Below are 15,000 nucleotides of genomic sequence, written 5' to 3'. Positions count from 1 at the left end.
TCAGCTGCTCAATGGACTCRTCGATGTCTGTATTTAAGGAGGCCAGCTCATCTTCCTGGCAGGATGAAGTAGTATTTTCAGGCTGTCTGTTGTCCTGGTCTAACAGGCCTCTCTTCACTGCTTCCCTGCTGCTTAGTCCTCGTGTTGGTGTTTCAGGAAGCTCCAGAGGTGCTGGTCTCTCTTTCTTCGACCTGCTGGCTCCCTGCTCAGGGATGAGATCCACCATCTGCTGCTGTCGAACCCAGGAGTGAGTGGAGTACTCTGTTTGGGCTTGTCTCTGAGTTGCAGGTACATTTTCAGAAGGAAGTGAGAAAACGCTGCTCGAGTCTGGAGCCTGTGAAGGAGAACCGTCRTCCTCATCATCAAGAATATCCGTCTCCCTCTCGCTCGATGAAACGTCGCCATTSATGGTGGCTCCCAGTCCGGACTCATCTCCAGTCACTTTTCCATCACCAGCACAAGAAGAACCCAGTTCAGTCATGACCTCCAGAAGAGCCTGGATTGGTTCTGACTCAGCCCCAAAAATCAGYTTCTCAGCCTGGCTACAGGTGTCCTGCGTGGCTCCTCTTCTGGGTCCGACTCTGGTCCGCCCCTGTGAGGCAACGGAGAGGCCCGAGTCACTGCTGGCTGACGGCGCTCTGTCGCTGCAGCTCGGGCTGATAGACGGCAGAGGGTACAGWGCTCCTTCCTCAGTGCTCTTCTTCCTCACTTTGGAGTACAAATCTCTATTTCCAGATTCAAACACATGAGGGGGGCCTGGAAGGAGACAGAAATCACTCCGGTCAATTTAAAACYTGGTTTTAAAAAAATAGAGAGTCACCGCTTTTGGAAGATTCTTTTGCCGTTTTCACTAAACTTGAACTAGGCGACAGGATGCATTTTAGCTAAAACACAGACACTCTGGCTTTGCAAAAATCTCAAAAACATGAGTAAAATATTTCTCCCAGATCAGGCAGAAATAAAATTAATGTGATGACAAGATGAAAAACCCTATAATCAGTACTTTGTTGCGATTCTTCTAGTTTTTCTCTAGACTTTAATACTTTGAAGACTTTGCTTCATCATCAAGACTTCATCAACAGCAAACTTGCTTTGAATTAATGCAATTCCTTCAAAATAATGACTGAGATTGATGTATCTCTATTACCSAACATGCAGGTCCACATCAACAAATGCTCTAGCATCATGTCCTCCATACACTTTTCTCTCAGTCTTGCTTTTTTGTGCTTATGTGTTAATCATGGTTCTTCTTTTGTCATTTCTTTWCCGATCATGAAAATAATAATARCAATAAATTTTATTTGTACTACACTTTACATKATCAAAATCTCAAAATGTTAACAGAAATGACTTAAAAACAACAATAAAAAAAGCTAAAATATTAAGCATGTTTTGAAGAGGTGAGAAGTTCTTTGAGTTAAGAAAGTTAATTTCCATTCATGTGTTGATGAGTGAGGAGGGGGATTTTGTAAGTTATCCCACTGCATTGTGGGATGGGAAGCTAGTGAAACGAATAAAGAATAAGTGTAATGTGTTCATATTGTTGCGCTCTCGTCAGGATCCTAGCTGGAGCCTCTGAAGCCTCCTGCAAGATACCCCAAGGTAAAGGTAATTTTATTTATATAGCACATTTTTAGCAATAAGGCAATACAAAGTGCAAGRAGTACAGCTTTACATCGATCCAGGCTGGAGGAGACAATGGCATAGATCCGTTTTCCTGAATCTGGTGGAGTGAGAGAGGAGCAAAGTTTGGTAATGTTAAAAAGTTAATGGAAGTAGATCTTTCAGAGTTGGTCTACATGACATTCAAAGGTGAGGCGGGAGTTGATTTTAACTCTGAGGTTTGTAACTGAAGGGGAGAAAAGGATGTTGTGACTAGAGGAAGTGATGCCGATCATAGCAGATGACTGGATCTGACGGGGAATGATCAACATTACTTATGTTTAGATATTTTGATGATGATGAAGATGCAGAAATTACTATGAGTTCTCTGTGCTGATGCTTTTGTTATCTCAGATCTGTCTGCATTTCTTTGGAACATTTTATTTGTATTTGCWATGAGCTGAACAAAATAGCCAATGTATTTTTTTAAATACTCTGTGTTGATTTATCTTTTATATGATTTTCATAATCTATTTGATTGCTTCCACTGACATTCTCCCTTTGAGTGAATGTTTCACTGTTTTTTTTTTCTAAAATTATTGCTTACTAAGTAATTTGTTCTTTTTTTTCCCCAGGTCCACTTGTAAGCTGTTTCTCATGACAATAATCTATAGCTCTGAGATTTAATGGTAAATACATACATTTAAATAAGAGAAAAAACAACAGACTAGCAATTTGCTGTAATTATGTTTTCTGATTGTTGTTTACTGACTCGTGCAATTTGTCTCTGARTCACTTAAATTCTACTGGAAAACTCCAATTTACAGTCAAAACTTGTCTGACTGTATACAGTGGAGTGTGCACCTGCATCACCACGACCCATGAATCATRACTTCAGACACACTTGGTGTAGAAAACACAATAATTTTTTTTGTGTAGGCTGACAGGACCATGCGTGARTCGGCATGTCACGAGAAAAAGCACGTGTCCATCACAGTCGTCTACCTGGGGTCAGACAAAGGTGAGTGTGTTGACTCACATATAGTTTGAATAGCAAGAGATCTGATTAACAGCTCTTCTAGCTAGTAGGACCAAATTGGTTCTGGTCTCACTGAAAAATCAAACCAGCTTCTCCACAAAACTTGTCAGCAGAAGAAAACGTGAAGCGTTCCAAAACTGAGTGGTAGACGACTGATTTGGTTATCATAATAAAAAATTATATGTGTTAGTCTGGAGGAATATTCACATTTTCTAACAGTGAATTTTGGATTTTCATTTACTGTAAGCCACAATCATTCAAATTATCGCAAATAAATGTTTGCAATATGTCACTTTGAATAAATGATCAGTAAAATACAAGAGTGTCACTTCTTTAACTGAATTACTATTAAGGTGTTGATGTTCTCATTTATATATATATATAAAACTTTACACATATAAGCTTGTTTAGTGTCTTCTAATTTGTGGTCAACACCTTAAAGTATATAGATTTGGGCAGAAATAATATAAATATAAGATATGTTCAATGTTAAGCTTGTTTAATTTTGATAAAGTGAAAAACAATGTACAGTAACTACTGGATAACACGCAATGAATGCCACAGCTGTATAAGCCTCAGCCTCTTGAGTGCAGCGAGGCAATAAAACTGAAGTGCCAGAGATGCATGGTAAAAACTTCCCAGTGGTTCTAAGAGGTTTTCCCCACACTGATGTTCACAAACTGATAAACAGAGATCCAAAAGAGCAAAGCTTCAATCAGCCCAAACAGAAATAAAGGTAAGAAAGCTTACGTTACCCGCAGCCAGCAGGAAACTTTCACTGTCCGYTCTGCTGACTGGAAACAGGATGGAAATACTTTGCCGAAGCCTCCCTCCGGACTCAGGGAAAGAGGAGGCGAAACGGATGACAGGCAGAAAAGGAAAGAGAAGGATGACAGTGAAAGCAGACTGAAAAGTTTCAGAGCAGCTCCTGATTATGCTCCTGTTTTTCCGTCTTCTCAGCAGCAGGAAGACATGTGAAGTACATTCTTTCTCCTAAGGTGCTAACAGCTCTCTGGTGTGCCCCCTCCTCTACTCTCTCCTTTCCCTCTCTCATGTTGCTGCACTTCAAATCCCCGCCTTCAACCCTTTAGTTTTTTTTTCTATGTTTCTGTCCCTCCCCCTCACCCCCCTGCATCCTGTCCCAGCCAACACAGGTAGCTGAGGGTGCACTCATGCGTTTTCATCTCAGGAAAGGAAGGAAACTAAAGGGTGGATCATTCACTAGCCTCACACACACACACACACACGCACGCACACACACACGCATAGGTGGAAGTGTGTCCTATACACATAATGCACTTTCAAGGAAAAAAAAAAAACCTCCACAAGGACCTTGAGCTGCCCAAATTTGGTGAGGAGAATGTAAACATGGAGGCGGACTCCGGGGGAGAAGGGGGAAGGGAATTTACTGGACAAATTGCAACCTGCAACTTGAACCTGAGAGCAGTGCAGATAGAAAGGGAAGGCAGATGAGGGGATGGAGTGATAGAAGCAGCACAGGAGAGAAATGTTAAGACGTTCAAGTAGAACAACCTGAGCTCCAAAACAAGAGGAGCAGCTGAGTTCCACATTCCTGTTTGCACTCCTGTGTGTGTTTTCCGTGTTTACGTGCCACTTTTTCACAAGTCTTTAAATCTAAATTACACGGCTGGCGGGGGCAGATTTAGCCATGGCATAAAACAGCTGGAGCTGAAACCTCAGCCACAGCTTAAAGCCATTGTTTCAGCTGTCTGCTGTGGGATTTTGTGATTTTGTGTTGGTGTTTTTATTCCGAGGAGCTGGAAAATTCTTGGGGGGGGGGAAATCTGCAGCTTCCAGTCTGTTCGCTGTCTCGGTTGCTTTCACGAGAATTCCCAGAAACATTAAGAGGAAAGTCTTTATCACTAATCGTCCACAATTATGAGATATTTTGTAGGTGGCCAAGAAAGAAACCACAGCAAAGCAATCCAAAGAAAGCTGGAAATTTGATTGTTTCTTTTGAAATAAATTGTGTGAGAGTGTTGAAATCCCTCCTCTTTCGTTCCAGTTCGTACTCCACCAGAGAAAGACTCTCTTTCATCAACAAATTATTTCTTAAAAATATACACCCGTTTTTTTAACCGATACTGAAAAAAGAGGGAATCTAATCAAAACTAGAATTGTGTGCAAATTGTCACATGAAGACCYGTTGGTGGCCCATATTTCAAGRCCTGTTGGACATTGTTGGCCCATATTTCTTTGAGATTTAACAAGATAGAAGTAAAAGCAAAAAATAAACATAAACTAGAAAAAAACATAAAAAYATTAATAAATGTAAACTAATTGCAAAAAGTCTGTGACGTTTTTAAGTAGTAAATATATAAAACTAAGCAGTTATTAAAATTRTGTCCAACAAATCATGAACAACACAGCTGAGGAGATAATTTTGTCCAACATGTTGCTCTTTTTCTCTCATTTAATGAAATCATTTTTATATGTACATTTAAAATACCCTTGTTGTTGTTGATACAGTCTAGTTTTATTTTWGTTTTATACGGTGAAATGTTTCTCTACTTTCATAATGTCTATTTGTTTTATGTKGTTTTTTGTTGTTTTTAATAAGTCACAGCAGTATAATTTCCATGTTTTTAAATGTTCCCCTCACATAACACAATATTAGCGGATTCCATCCTAATCCAGACAAAATGACAAATCAGGGGAGGATAAATAAGATTAAAAGTTACTTTACTTCTTTCATGGCGAGGCGAGTCCTGGAAAGAATCTCGTCTGACTAATGGGTCCATCGTGTCATAGTCCACCGTCACACAGCGCCCATTCAACCACTGCTCTCTACCTAGACATAAAAAATAACAAACACCAGTCACTCAGGGAATAAAACTCATCCCCTCCTTCGATTCCTCATAAAAATCAAAACGTGAGATGTTACATTTTGATATCCTCCCATTTTGTTTGTCTTTGTTTTTCCTCCTGTGTTAGTATCYACTGATTTAAATTCCTCACTGATATGCGTGTCCGATAAATCCCTCACATTGCTTCCTGTTGAGAAATGAAGAGCCTGGTTGCTACTACTGAGCGGGATGTTGTTGGGTTTTTGGCTTGCTGTCCAACACTKCCCCCTTCTGGATGCAAAACGTTTTCTTTCACAAATGAAAATTAATGATTATCCTCCTTTTTAAAAGTTACTTGACAGAAATGAGGGGTCAAAAATGTTAGACCAGTAGTTAATTTAAATCTTTATCTTATTTATCACGTGATGCTTATTTTTAAGTGGATCTACATCATAGACATGACAAATTTCCACTTAAATTATCCTAAGCCAGGTATCATAGTTGTGTCGTTATAACCTTAGGGTGCAGTAAGACATTAACTTGCCATGCTCCATTTMTTTTCTCTTGTAGAAGGTACACTTGACCCACCGAGTTTGCGTTTAGCTGTGTCTTTTCCCGAATGGAATCGGAGACAGAGCCCTCCCTGTGCTCTTTGTTGTTCTTTCCCATGTCTTCTTAGTTTCTTGCACATATTTTTGATAAAAGAAAGTGCTCCTAATATTTTACTACACTGTTTCTTTTGTGGACAAAGCCACCATTGACATAAATATTGTTGCCAATAACTACATTATGTGTACTCTCTTTGCTTTTCTGTCCCATATGACCCCGCCCTGCGTTTACAGACTTTACTAAACTGTCTTTTAAAGCAAGAGTCATTTTTATTACAGTTGATAAAGTAGGAACCTKACATGTACTAAGAGGACTGTTTTGAGCTCCATTACAATTTTTTACTGATTTATTTAAAGTTGATTTATTTGAGAACACTGAGTGGTGAACATTTTATGTGCTTGCTTTGCTCAGGCTCAGGAGTGGAATTTAGCTCTTGSACATTCTGACAATGAATTGGGTGTTAAGATTGTTTAGAAAAGCAAATCAATCAAATTATTTTGCAGAACTGCTGATCAATTATGATACTGATACCAGAGCCAAAAGAGGTGCAACAAAGCATACATATGCTTTACAAATTTAGCTATCTAACAAATTCTAGAAGCGTTTCAGTCTATGAGGTCATTGTTTTAGGCTTTATTTTTTTTGCAAAAAAAAACTATTATGAATGTGGTGCATTCAGGATGGCATAACATTCATTCATGGAATTAAGTGTTTGCAAGATGTCTTTTTACTAAGTAAAAATATTTGTTAAAAAAGAAACAACAAAAACTGATTTTTATGTCTCTGGAGACCAATATCAATGCAATTAAATGTTGTTTTTTTTTTCTTAATTTTCAGAGAAAATCATTTTAAAAATGAGTTGACTTGCCATGCATTCTGATAAAACACTGTAAAAGCTTACTTTGTTCCCACAACGTGAATGTTCTGCAGAGTAATTCTACCTGCGATCTTTTCTGGGCTCTCTGAGAACAGCAGCTCCACTTTTCCATCATCTGGGAAACGGGAATCTGGAATATCGAGAGCCAAAATGAGACAGCTGCATGTGTTTCCATTTGTCCTTCAAGGTGCCAGCGTTAGTTCAGGTGTGCAGAGAGCCAAMAGTTTTATCAGTTACAGATTAAAGCATGGCAGAGCCCCTGAGCGGAGCTGGAACAAAGCAGGTTATAAATACCTTCAGCAGCACAGTCAAGGTCCGCCTTGCAGAAAGAGAGGGAGTGTCCGAACACCAGACCCGTGTGAAACTGGAGGCGGAAAACGACTTGGCGACTCGCTGATTGAAGGTTTTTTTCATAACACACCACCTAAAAATGAGGAAMATTTGGGTGACAATGCATCTAGTTCAGTTTACCCCAATTGCTTCCCAATGTCTGTTTGAAGGGAATCTGATGACTTTAGTTAAAAAAAAAAAAAACACAAAAAAAATTCATCCTAAATGGGTAGAAGTGTCTTATTGCAATTGACTTGATAGTCAAATAATAGGAAYTCTATCCATGTTATTTTGCCAACTGATGAAAGAAATGTGTTATGCGGAAAACAAACACATAAAGAAATAGTATGACTTTCTCACCATGATGTCCCCTTTGAGGAGCTGAGCTGGCTGAAGCACGATGTACAGCCGATCTGTCTGAGCAGCATTAACGTGACTGAAGTGAAGGCAAACACATATTAGTCACTGTCCTCTATCTACTGTGTTTAGAGTGTCTAAATGATGAGCCTTACTAGACTGGTGATGTGCAAACTGCTTGCAGACTTTGATACACTCTAAGGAAAAGGTAGCATCCTGTGGGATTTAAAGAACACACAATAGTTTTCATAAGCTGCAAGCATAAAGTCATCTTAGCTAACRAAATGAAGGATAGAAAACATCAGCCTGTGTGCAACTGATCTATGTATTGTGTTTTACTTGAATTGAGTTGCTGAAACAAATATGACACTTAAATAATATTCTAGTCTATGTTTGTACATCTGTGTCCATAATACGGGCCACAACTTTCAGACACCTTAATGGGCTAAGAAGAAATTTAGTTGGATCATTGCTGTGTGATAAAAATATGGACTTATTTCTGCATTTCATTTGGAAATCAAATGAGATGACATTAGGCTCATTGATCAAACCAAAATAACACTGAGTTTATTTGAGTAATATGATCTAGCTACATAGTGACTGATTATGAGTAGATCATAGAAAATAACTTCAAATCATTAGACATAAAGGCAGTTTTTAGGAGTCTTTTTACAAAATTGTCTGAAGATGCAGTACAGTACACCATGCAAATATGACTCAGCATGAAATTTCCCATGGTACATTGCTCCTTTTTGAGCCTTTTATTCTTAAAAATTCAGGGAAACAGCAAGAGCACAAAATGGCAAAACACCCAGAAAGCCATGTTTGAAACTCTCAAAGTGAGATTCTCATCAAACTCAGTGAAGTGCAGGTGATGCTGTTAAAGCTGACTATGAGGTGTCTTCTGTCTGACAATCTTCACCTGTTTTTTTCAAATGAACGTGGTACAACCTGTGAACCTCTCTCAACGCTTCATGCCACCACTCACCACTCCCTGTGGAACTGTTTCAGATGTGTTGAATGTGCTGTTGTAAGTGTGCCAACTCCAATTTGCAAAGCCCCTTTACAAATGTGTAGCTGCCGTTTTTCTTTTGATGCTTACCTTCCTCTGGTCTTGTTTTGGGAAGACCGTAAAGAACTACACAGAGCAGAAAAGACGGAGAAGGGTTCATCCTCAATCCTCCTTTTAACATGCTGCCCACCATCCAAACATACCTGAGAAGACACAGCGAGTATGTTTCTGGCAAGCGTACTGATAAAAATACCACCGAATGACAATCTATGGATAAGTCMGATCTTGACAGATGAAGGCTGAATATGAGTCATTTGACTTTCTTGACCAGGGGGCTGTTACCGTTTCTGTGAGGGGATCATCAGAGCAGATAGCTTGTCGTTGTAGAATTTCCTCATGGCAAAGTGGTCCAGAGAGAGGTCTGCACTGAGAGAAATGCACATGTTCAGATAAAGTTGCAGCTGCCAGCTGAGCTGCAGATGGCTTGAAACATTTTGGTATCCTGCAGAGATTTCTGTCTCAAAGCCTGCTTAGATCTATCTGATTTGATTTGCACATAAAGTAACTGAACGCCTTTACTCTCTTGACTGTCTTTTTCTCACAAAATTATTGATGTATTTTAGGCTCTGCTCCCTGCATAAACMAGGCGTCTTTCACAAGTCGTAGCATGTCTGCGATCAGAAGCTCATGGATTGTGCACACAGTGACAATGGTCACAATCAGATATTTCACAACTGTTCAGCCATGATCAGCATGTCGATGCACACGTGCTGAGAGCAGGARTTTGATTAGAATCCAGCTGAACTTTTCTGACATCTGAAGATTAACTCAACCTAAACTAATATTCCTAATATGACTTCCTTGAATAGAAGATGTGCTYGGTAAAAGCTATATTATTTGCACCATTGTGATTTGCCTACATGCACAACAACAGGATCTTGAGCTAAAAATCAAACAACTCTGAGTTTAAAGTCTCTTTAATCATCCAAGCTGTCCTTTGGCTTGTCAAGAGCTCAGCCTCTGTGTTTTGTTGTGTCAATTGCTCTTTGATCTTAACAACCACCCAGAAAAGCTCTTCAAGATTTGACAAAATCAAAMARCGTTCAGTGCCKCAKGCTGAAAATGTCTATATAGATCTTTTCAACAGGAAACTCTTTAAAGCAAAACTTTAAAATAGCAACCTTAAAATTMTCTCAAGAAGCCCCCTACTTTACGGGATTTCTCTCAGAACATTACATGGTTAAAATCTAAAAACCATGCAATCTAAAGTGTTCTCGTAGAACACTTCTTATATCTACTCCACAAAAACAAAGTTAACATTCTACAAACACTACATTGTTTCTACTAATTTCTTGATGATGTGGTGTTTAAATGCTTTGATCTAACTGGACAGTTCCTGTTTATCAAAAGAAAGGAGATAAGGACGGTGCTGAAATCCTGTATTAGCTTAATCAGTGCCTGGATCGCAGCAAATTTAGTAAACATTAATKAAGTTTTTAGACAAGCATCTGYTGCAGTGCCATAATTACCGACACGAGCAATCCTGCAGTCTACATCCATAATGTGCATGTTTTGCACTGCCGTGAGCACACAACCCCAAAGTCCAGAAGCTTAAAGATGTATTAATCATGCTGCGATTCCTGAGCCATGGAATCAGAAACACCATACAGCACTGTTTTTACTTTTCCWCWTTTTTSTCATCATTAAATATAATACCAGACTTCTTTTTAAGACCTTGACAACCATTTTGCATTTCAGCTTCAAAGCTCAGAACTTCCTTCAGCTTCTTCGCTAACAACCCACATACACAATTTAGAGACATATCCAACTCTCAGGCTACAAGCCCCAGTTCACTAGGTAGCACAGCAAAGTCTGATTCCTTTGTACAGGATCTGATCATTGCACTGTATCCACTGCCTTTCAGAGCTTGAATAGTTTGTTTCAATTGCTTGTTTGGAGGAGTGGTGCAACCTGATGGATGTAGCAGCTTTTATTGTAAGGCTGTTTGCAGCACAAAAGAGCCTTACAATAAATTGCATGGTCACTAAAGGGCAGTGGTTGTTTAATCACATTGTAGCCAGGTTGAAATTCTCTGATAACAAAGCCAAGCCAGTCTATGCAGGCGACACTTCATTGATTAGTTCCCATTGCTGCCAGGAAGCTCACCTACACAGCATTCCACTTATGCTCCACCAATGATAATGAAACAACATGCTCTCAACATGGAAGATTTACGGACTCTCAAACAGGTGGGGTAATCTTGTTAAGCGTAACTTAAAGTACACTCCATCGTTAATGTATATTAGATGTCAAAATGTCTCCAAGACCCTCCAAAGACCATCCATCTTCTGGCTGCATAGTGTGATGGTGTAGGCTTAGTTTGATGTAAAGGGTGAAGAACAAGCTTGTTTCMTACTGTCTTCAAAAGTTTATTCACTGATGTACTCCAGTTCAACTCTATTTTAAAAAATTAGTTCTTAAACGTGTTACCTGGCAGACATGTTGCTGAAGTGGATGTATGATGCCAAGAGAACTCCAAGCCTTCCCATATCTCCCTGTTGAAGACGTTCACAGATTTAAGTGTAAATATTATGTCCCCCCATGTGGCACACAGATCACCTCAAACACAACTTAATGTTACTGTGAGTGGGCAGTGCCCCCCCATGCTTACCCTGCAGTGTAACACCAGGACGTGTTTTTGAGAACCTTGTAGCCAGTTCTCCATTGCTGTGCACACATTAAAGATTTGATCCAAACTGGGAGCTAAGAGATTCAGCCAACCTGTGTTGAAACTCTGACAGGAAACCGAAAAGGGTATGTCACATTCACACAAAACTGAAACCTTGAAGCCAAATACCTATTAGTGCTTAATTACCTTGTGGGTCATTTTTGTAAGAACGTCATGCTTCTGGGAGAGGTTAATGAGCTGTATTTGAACAGAAAAGTGAACGTTCAGAAATTACAGTCATATTCAATAAATCAGAATAAGCACTCAGATCAGGGCCGTTTGTTAGATGGAAAATAATAACCCTTAAGAAGTTCACATTTTGTCTTTTAAAAATATTGTTTTTATTCTAATTTTAAATGTCATGTTTTCATTACCCGTAAGTGGAAAATCATCATAATTAACATAGATAATTATGTTATTTATGAAGCTAATTAAAATTAAAATTATTTTAATAATAACAATTATTAGCATAATTATCACAATCGGATTAAACAGATTTGTTCTATTATTTTCTGTTTAATCTTGCTGTAGTAAGAGGTATATTTAAATAATTTCTTAATTCTGCAGATCCTCTTTTAACTACACCCTTGTACTATGAGTGAAATTGAATTGGCTTTTCAAAAATTTTAGATTTTCCCCAATTAATTACGATTAGTTRGGGGATTAGCTGTTTCTATTCATATTTTGCTTATAAAAAGTAGCATTTTCAAAAATATTTTAATGTAGTCTTGGTTAATGTTAATAGTTACTGTCCTTAAGAAAGACCTTCAAAGTAGTTCTTTGGATTTATACATGAGTAAAAATAATCATGAAAAGAAAATAGCTGTTKAAAAACAATATTTTCTCACCATATAGTTGTGCCCATGCTTAGACTCCAGCATTGGGATAATCTTTCTCAGATTCTGCAGGTAGAGATCCTCTGGACACGTAGAAGGGCAGATGATGCTGATGATGCACTCTGTGATGTATGTCAGATCAATTTGTCGTAGTTCTTCCATGACAGCTTTTAGTTACATTGGCCTCTGAAAACATTTAGGAAGTGATGCAGGACATATATAAAAAGAAAGCTATTAAAAATTTGGGGAAGTGAGATTTTGAAGCGGTGAACGCAGCATTTATCAAGGTTTTGCCACGAGTTTATTGACCACATGAGCCACATTGGGATTTCACTCAACAAATTTCTGATTTCATCAGTTTTATGCACTCCTTTTTTGAACATGTTGCTTCACAAAGTAGGGTTATGACCGAGCAAATGCTTAGTCACCTTAAACTCTCCCTGACATTGAGACTTGGGAAAAAAAGCACATGAGCAAAAAAACGAGAGTTCATGAACTTAGTACTCAGCAGATTACAAATTTAAAACAATTAACAGAGACAAAGAAGATTTACTTTGTCTTAAAAAATCTTCTTTATTTTCAATAACAGCAACACAACTTCTGTAGAAACTACAGATTTTGTGTCTAATTTTACTCAGTTTCACCAACTCTCTTTTTAAACAGTTTTACGGCATTTGATTTTCCATCTCACTACAGTTAGTTTCATCTATTCTCTATTTGACATGCATAGAATGGCAGAAGAAAACCTGTAAAATCACTAAGCATTGCTGCTATTTACAAATAATTTAAATTGCTCTCAAACTGAAACTGAGAATAATGGCAAACAGAAATGTAACAGCTGACAGGAGGACATTSTTCAACTGATCAGAATTCTATAGAATTACAAAATTGATGTATTCTCAATCTGTACAAGTGTTTATGTGCTTGTAAATTWAAATTTTATAAAGTCGACATGACTATTAACCCATTCTGAAATGATCAACACATGCACTCTGACAGTGTTTAACAGAAGGGTCTTCAATMTGGCATCAGTTTTTGTCTTTCTTAATATATCAAGTGTTATTTTCAAATTGTTTTATCAGAATAAAAACCCATTCTAAGGAGTGCAATTTCCTCCCTCATTCCTGAGTAACCCATCCACTGGGCTACATGTCAGTATTTGGAAAAAAAACAAAACAAAAAGAGATCTGGTTTGGGAGTGAGATTGACACACATCTGGGCTGCAAGGAAAACACAAAGAGCYGTGCTTAAACTCGTGTTCACCCAAGCCTTGTGACCACAGCAGAGTAAACAGTGATGCAACCCTTTTCACCAGCTGCACACAATAATAACCTCCAGATATGTCTTATCATAAGAATTAAAACTGCACAATGGGAAAATGTTCATGTCATGTCTACAAAACGTGTCAAACAAAATTCACATTTTCGGAAAGATTTTTGAGAAATTCCTCCTAATTCAGTGGGGACTAGATAGCACACTTTAAGAACAAATAAAGTGAATTCACATTCAGAAACATGCTTACGACAAAATAAMAGCAATACAAACACCAATAAGTATGAGGTAGCTTACTAAATAATTTGAAGGGAACACAAAAAAAGTGAAAAATTATTCGATGAATGACTGCAAGAAAATAATCAAGGCATCCTCTGTTTCAAAGTATTTGGGGAATTTTCACCCGTGTCGTGCTTTTCCTCCCAAATCTGTGGCTTTAAATTTTAATTCTTTGTGTGAAAAACGTGACTYTTCAGACCTGGTCTGTTTCCTCACTTCCCATTCTCTGCTGCATCCCTTCTTTCTAGAGAATCCATGCAGTAGCAGCTAACAGGGCTGGGCAAACAAATCTTAATGAGTGACTTCTCTGCAAAGATATATTTCTGGGATGTTTTTCCAACATTTTTTACTGCTGCACATCTAAATTTGTCAGTGCTCCGCCTGGAAAACCAAAACAAGAMGTGTATGTCTCAACCACGCTCATGCTACCCTGAAAAGTCCTTGAGTACTAAGTGGGCCACATATAATTACAGTTTCTATTTCCCATTTTTATAGAATGGAATTCCCAAGTGGATCACCCACCTTTGTTTATTTTGTGTTTGACTTACGATCTTACAAAAGAACACTATTGCTTTGCTCGATGCAGAGTTTGATTGTCACCTAAACAAAGAGATCATTTGAAACTGAAAAAAAAAGCAGAAATGAAATTAACAGCAGCATCTTATGACTGCAAATTTTCATTCTGTTTTAGTCAAATGCTTTTCATTTCCTCTAGCACTTTTTAAGGGTTTCCAAATTAACCTCCAGTCTTCCTAAGTGATCAAAGTAGAATTCATTTCAGAAATTATATATTAAGGTTATGTTATGTTGATCAGCTGAATTATAGCACTCCTACTGGCAGGGATTTCACTCCTTCCAAGTCCTTTAACATGGAGCCAGATATTAAGCAACATCTGAATCCCACAGCAAACACATCTGTGTATACTCTCTGCCTTAATGTTTCAGTAAATAAACCTTTGCATTTACAGTAGAACCATTCTTCAGTGAGATTTGCCAGTCATCACATGCTCTCACCTTCAGTGGCCATTTACATGCAGGGGAAAGACAAACTTCATGGAACAAAGAGCAGGTCAGCACTAGTTCAAACTTTTMWSYWRYCWGWMARMAAACAAACAAAMAAAAAAAAGGCTTACCTTTGCTGCAACAAACAATGTGTTATATTCACAGCACAACACTGCAAGATGTCTGAGTGAAWGGCATTAAAAAGAGACGAGGTGGAGACTTGACAGTAGGTGGGAGGAGGAAGGAAGAG

The 15,000-nt window shown here is 38.3% G+C and overlaps 1 protein-coding gene across 3 annotated transcripts in view; it reads right to left on the bottom strand.

Moving 5' to 3' along the window:
- The window catches only part of LOC103463406 (tensin-3-like), a 44,597-nt gene that overhangs the window by 29,478 nt on the left and 119 nt on the right, over positions 1 to 15,000 (bottom strand). The window contains exons 1-13 of one of the 3 annotated variants that reach the window (XM_008406724.2): positions 14,882 to 15,000; positions 12,210 to 12,383; positions 11,509 to 11,559; positions 11,305 to 11,427; positions 11,124 to 11,188; positions 8,976 to 9,059; positions 8,724 to 8,836; positions 7,777 to 7,837; positions 7,625 to 7,700; positions 7,229 to 7,358; positions 6,999 to 7,064; positions 5,349 to 5,453; positions 1 to 756 (exon numbers count right to left, since the gene is read on the bottom strand). The exon at positions 1 to 756 is cut by the window's left edge and continues 123 nt beyond it; the exon at positions 14,882 to 15,000 is cut by the window's right edge and continues 119 nt beyond it. In XM_008406724.2, the coding sequence (XP_008404946.1) occupies positions 1 to 756; positions 5,349 to 5,453; positions 6,999 to 7,064; positions 7,229 to 7,358; positions 7,625 to 7,700; positions 7,777 to 7,837; positions 8,724 to 8,836; positions 8,976 to 9,059; positions 11,124 to 11,188; positions 11,305 to 11,427; positions 11,509 to 11,559; positions 12,210 to 12,359 (1,780 nt within the window). In that variant the 5' untranslated portion in view covers positions 12,360 to 12,383; positions 14,882 to 15,000. Of the gene's footprint in view, positions 757 to 5,348; positions 5,454 to 6,998; positions 7,065 to 7,228; positions 7,359 to 7,624; positions 7,701 to 7,776; positions 7,838 to 8,723; positions 8,837 to 8,975; positions 9,060 to 11,123; positions 11,189 to 11,304; positions 11,428 to 11,508; positions 11,560 to 12,209; positions 12,384 to 14,762; positions 14,840 to 14,881 lie in introns of those variants that run through there. The other 2 variants (XM_008406725.2, XM_008406726.2) reach the window with 2 other exon arrangements.

The sequence above is a fragment of the Poecilia reticulata genome, linkage group LG4, assembly GCF_000633615.1.
Source record: "Poecilia reticulata strain Guanapo linkage group LG4, Guppy_female_1.0+MT, whole genome shotgun sequence".
NCBI classification, from domain to species: domain Eukaryota; kingdom Metazoa; phylum Chordata; class Actinopteri; order Cyprinodontiformes; family Poeciliidae; genus Poecilia; species Poecilia reticulata.
This window is presented reverse-complemented; position numbering and strand designations above follow the sequence as displayed.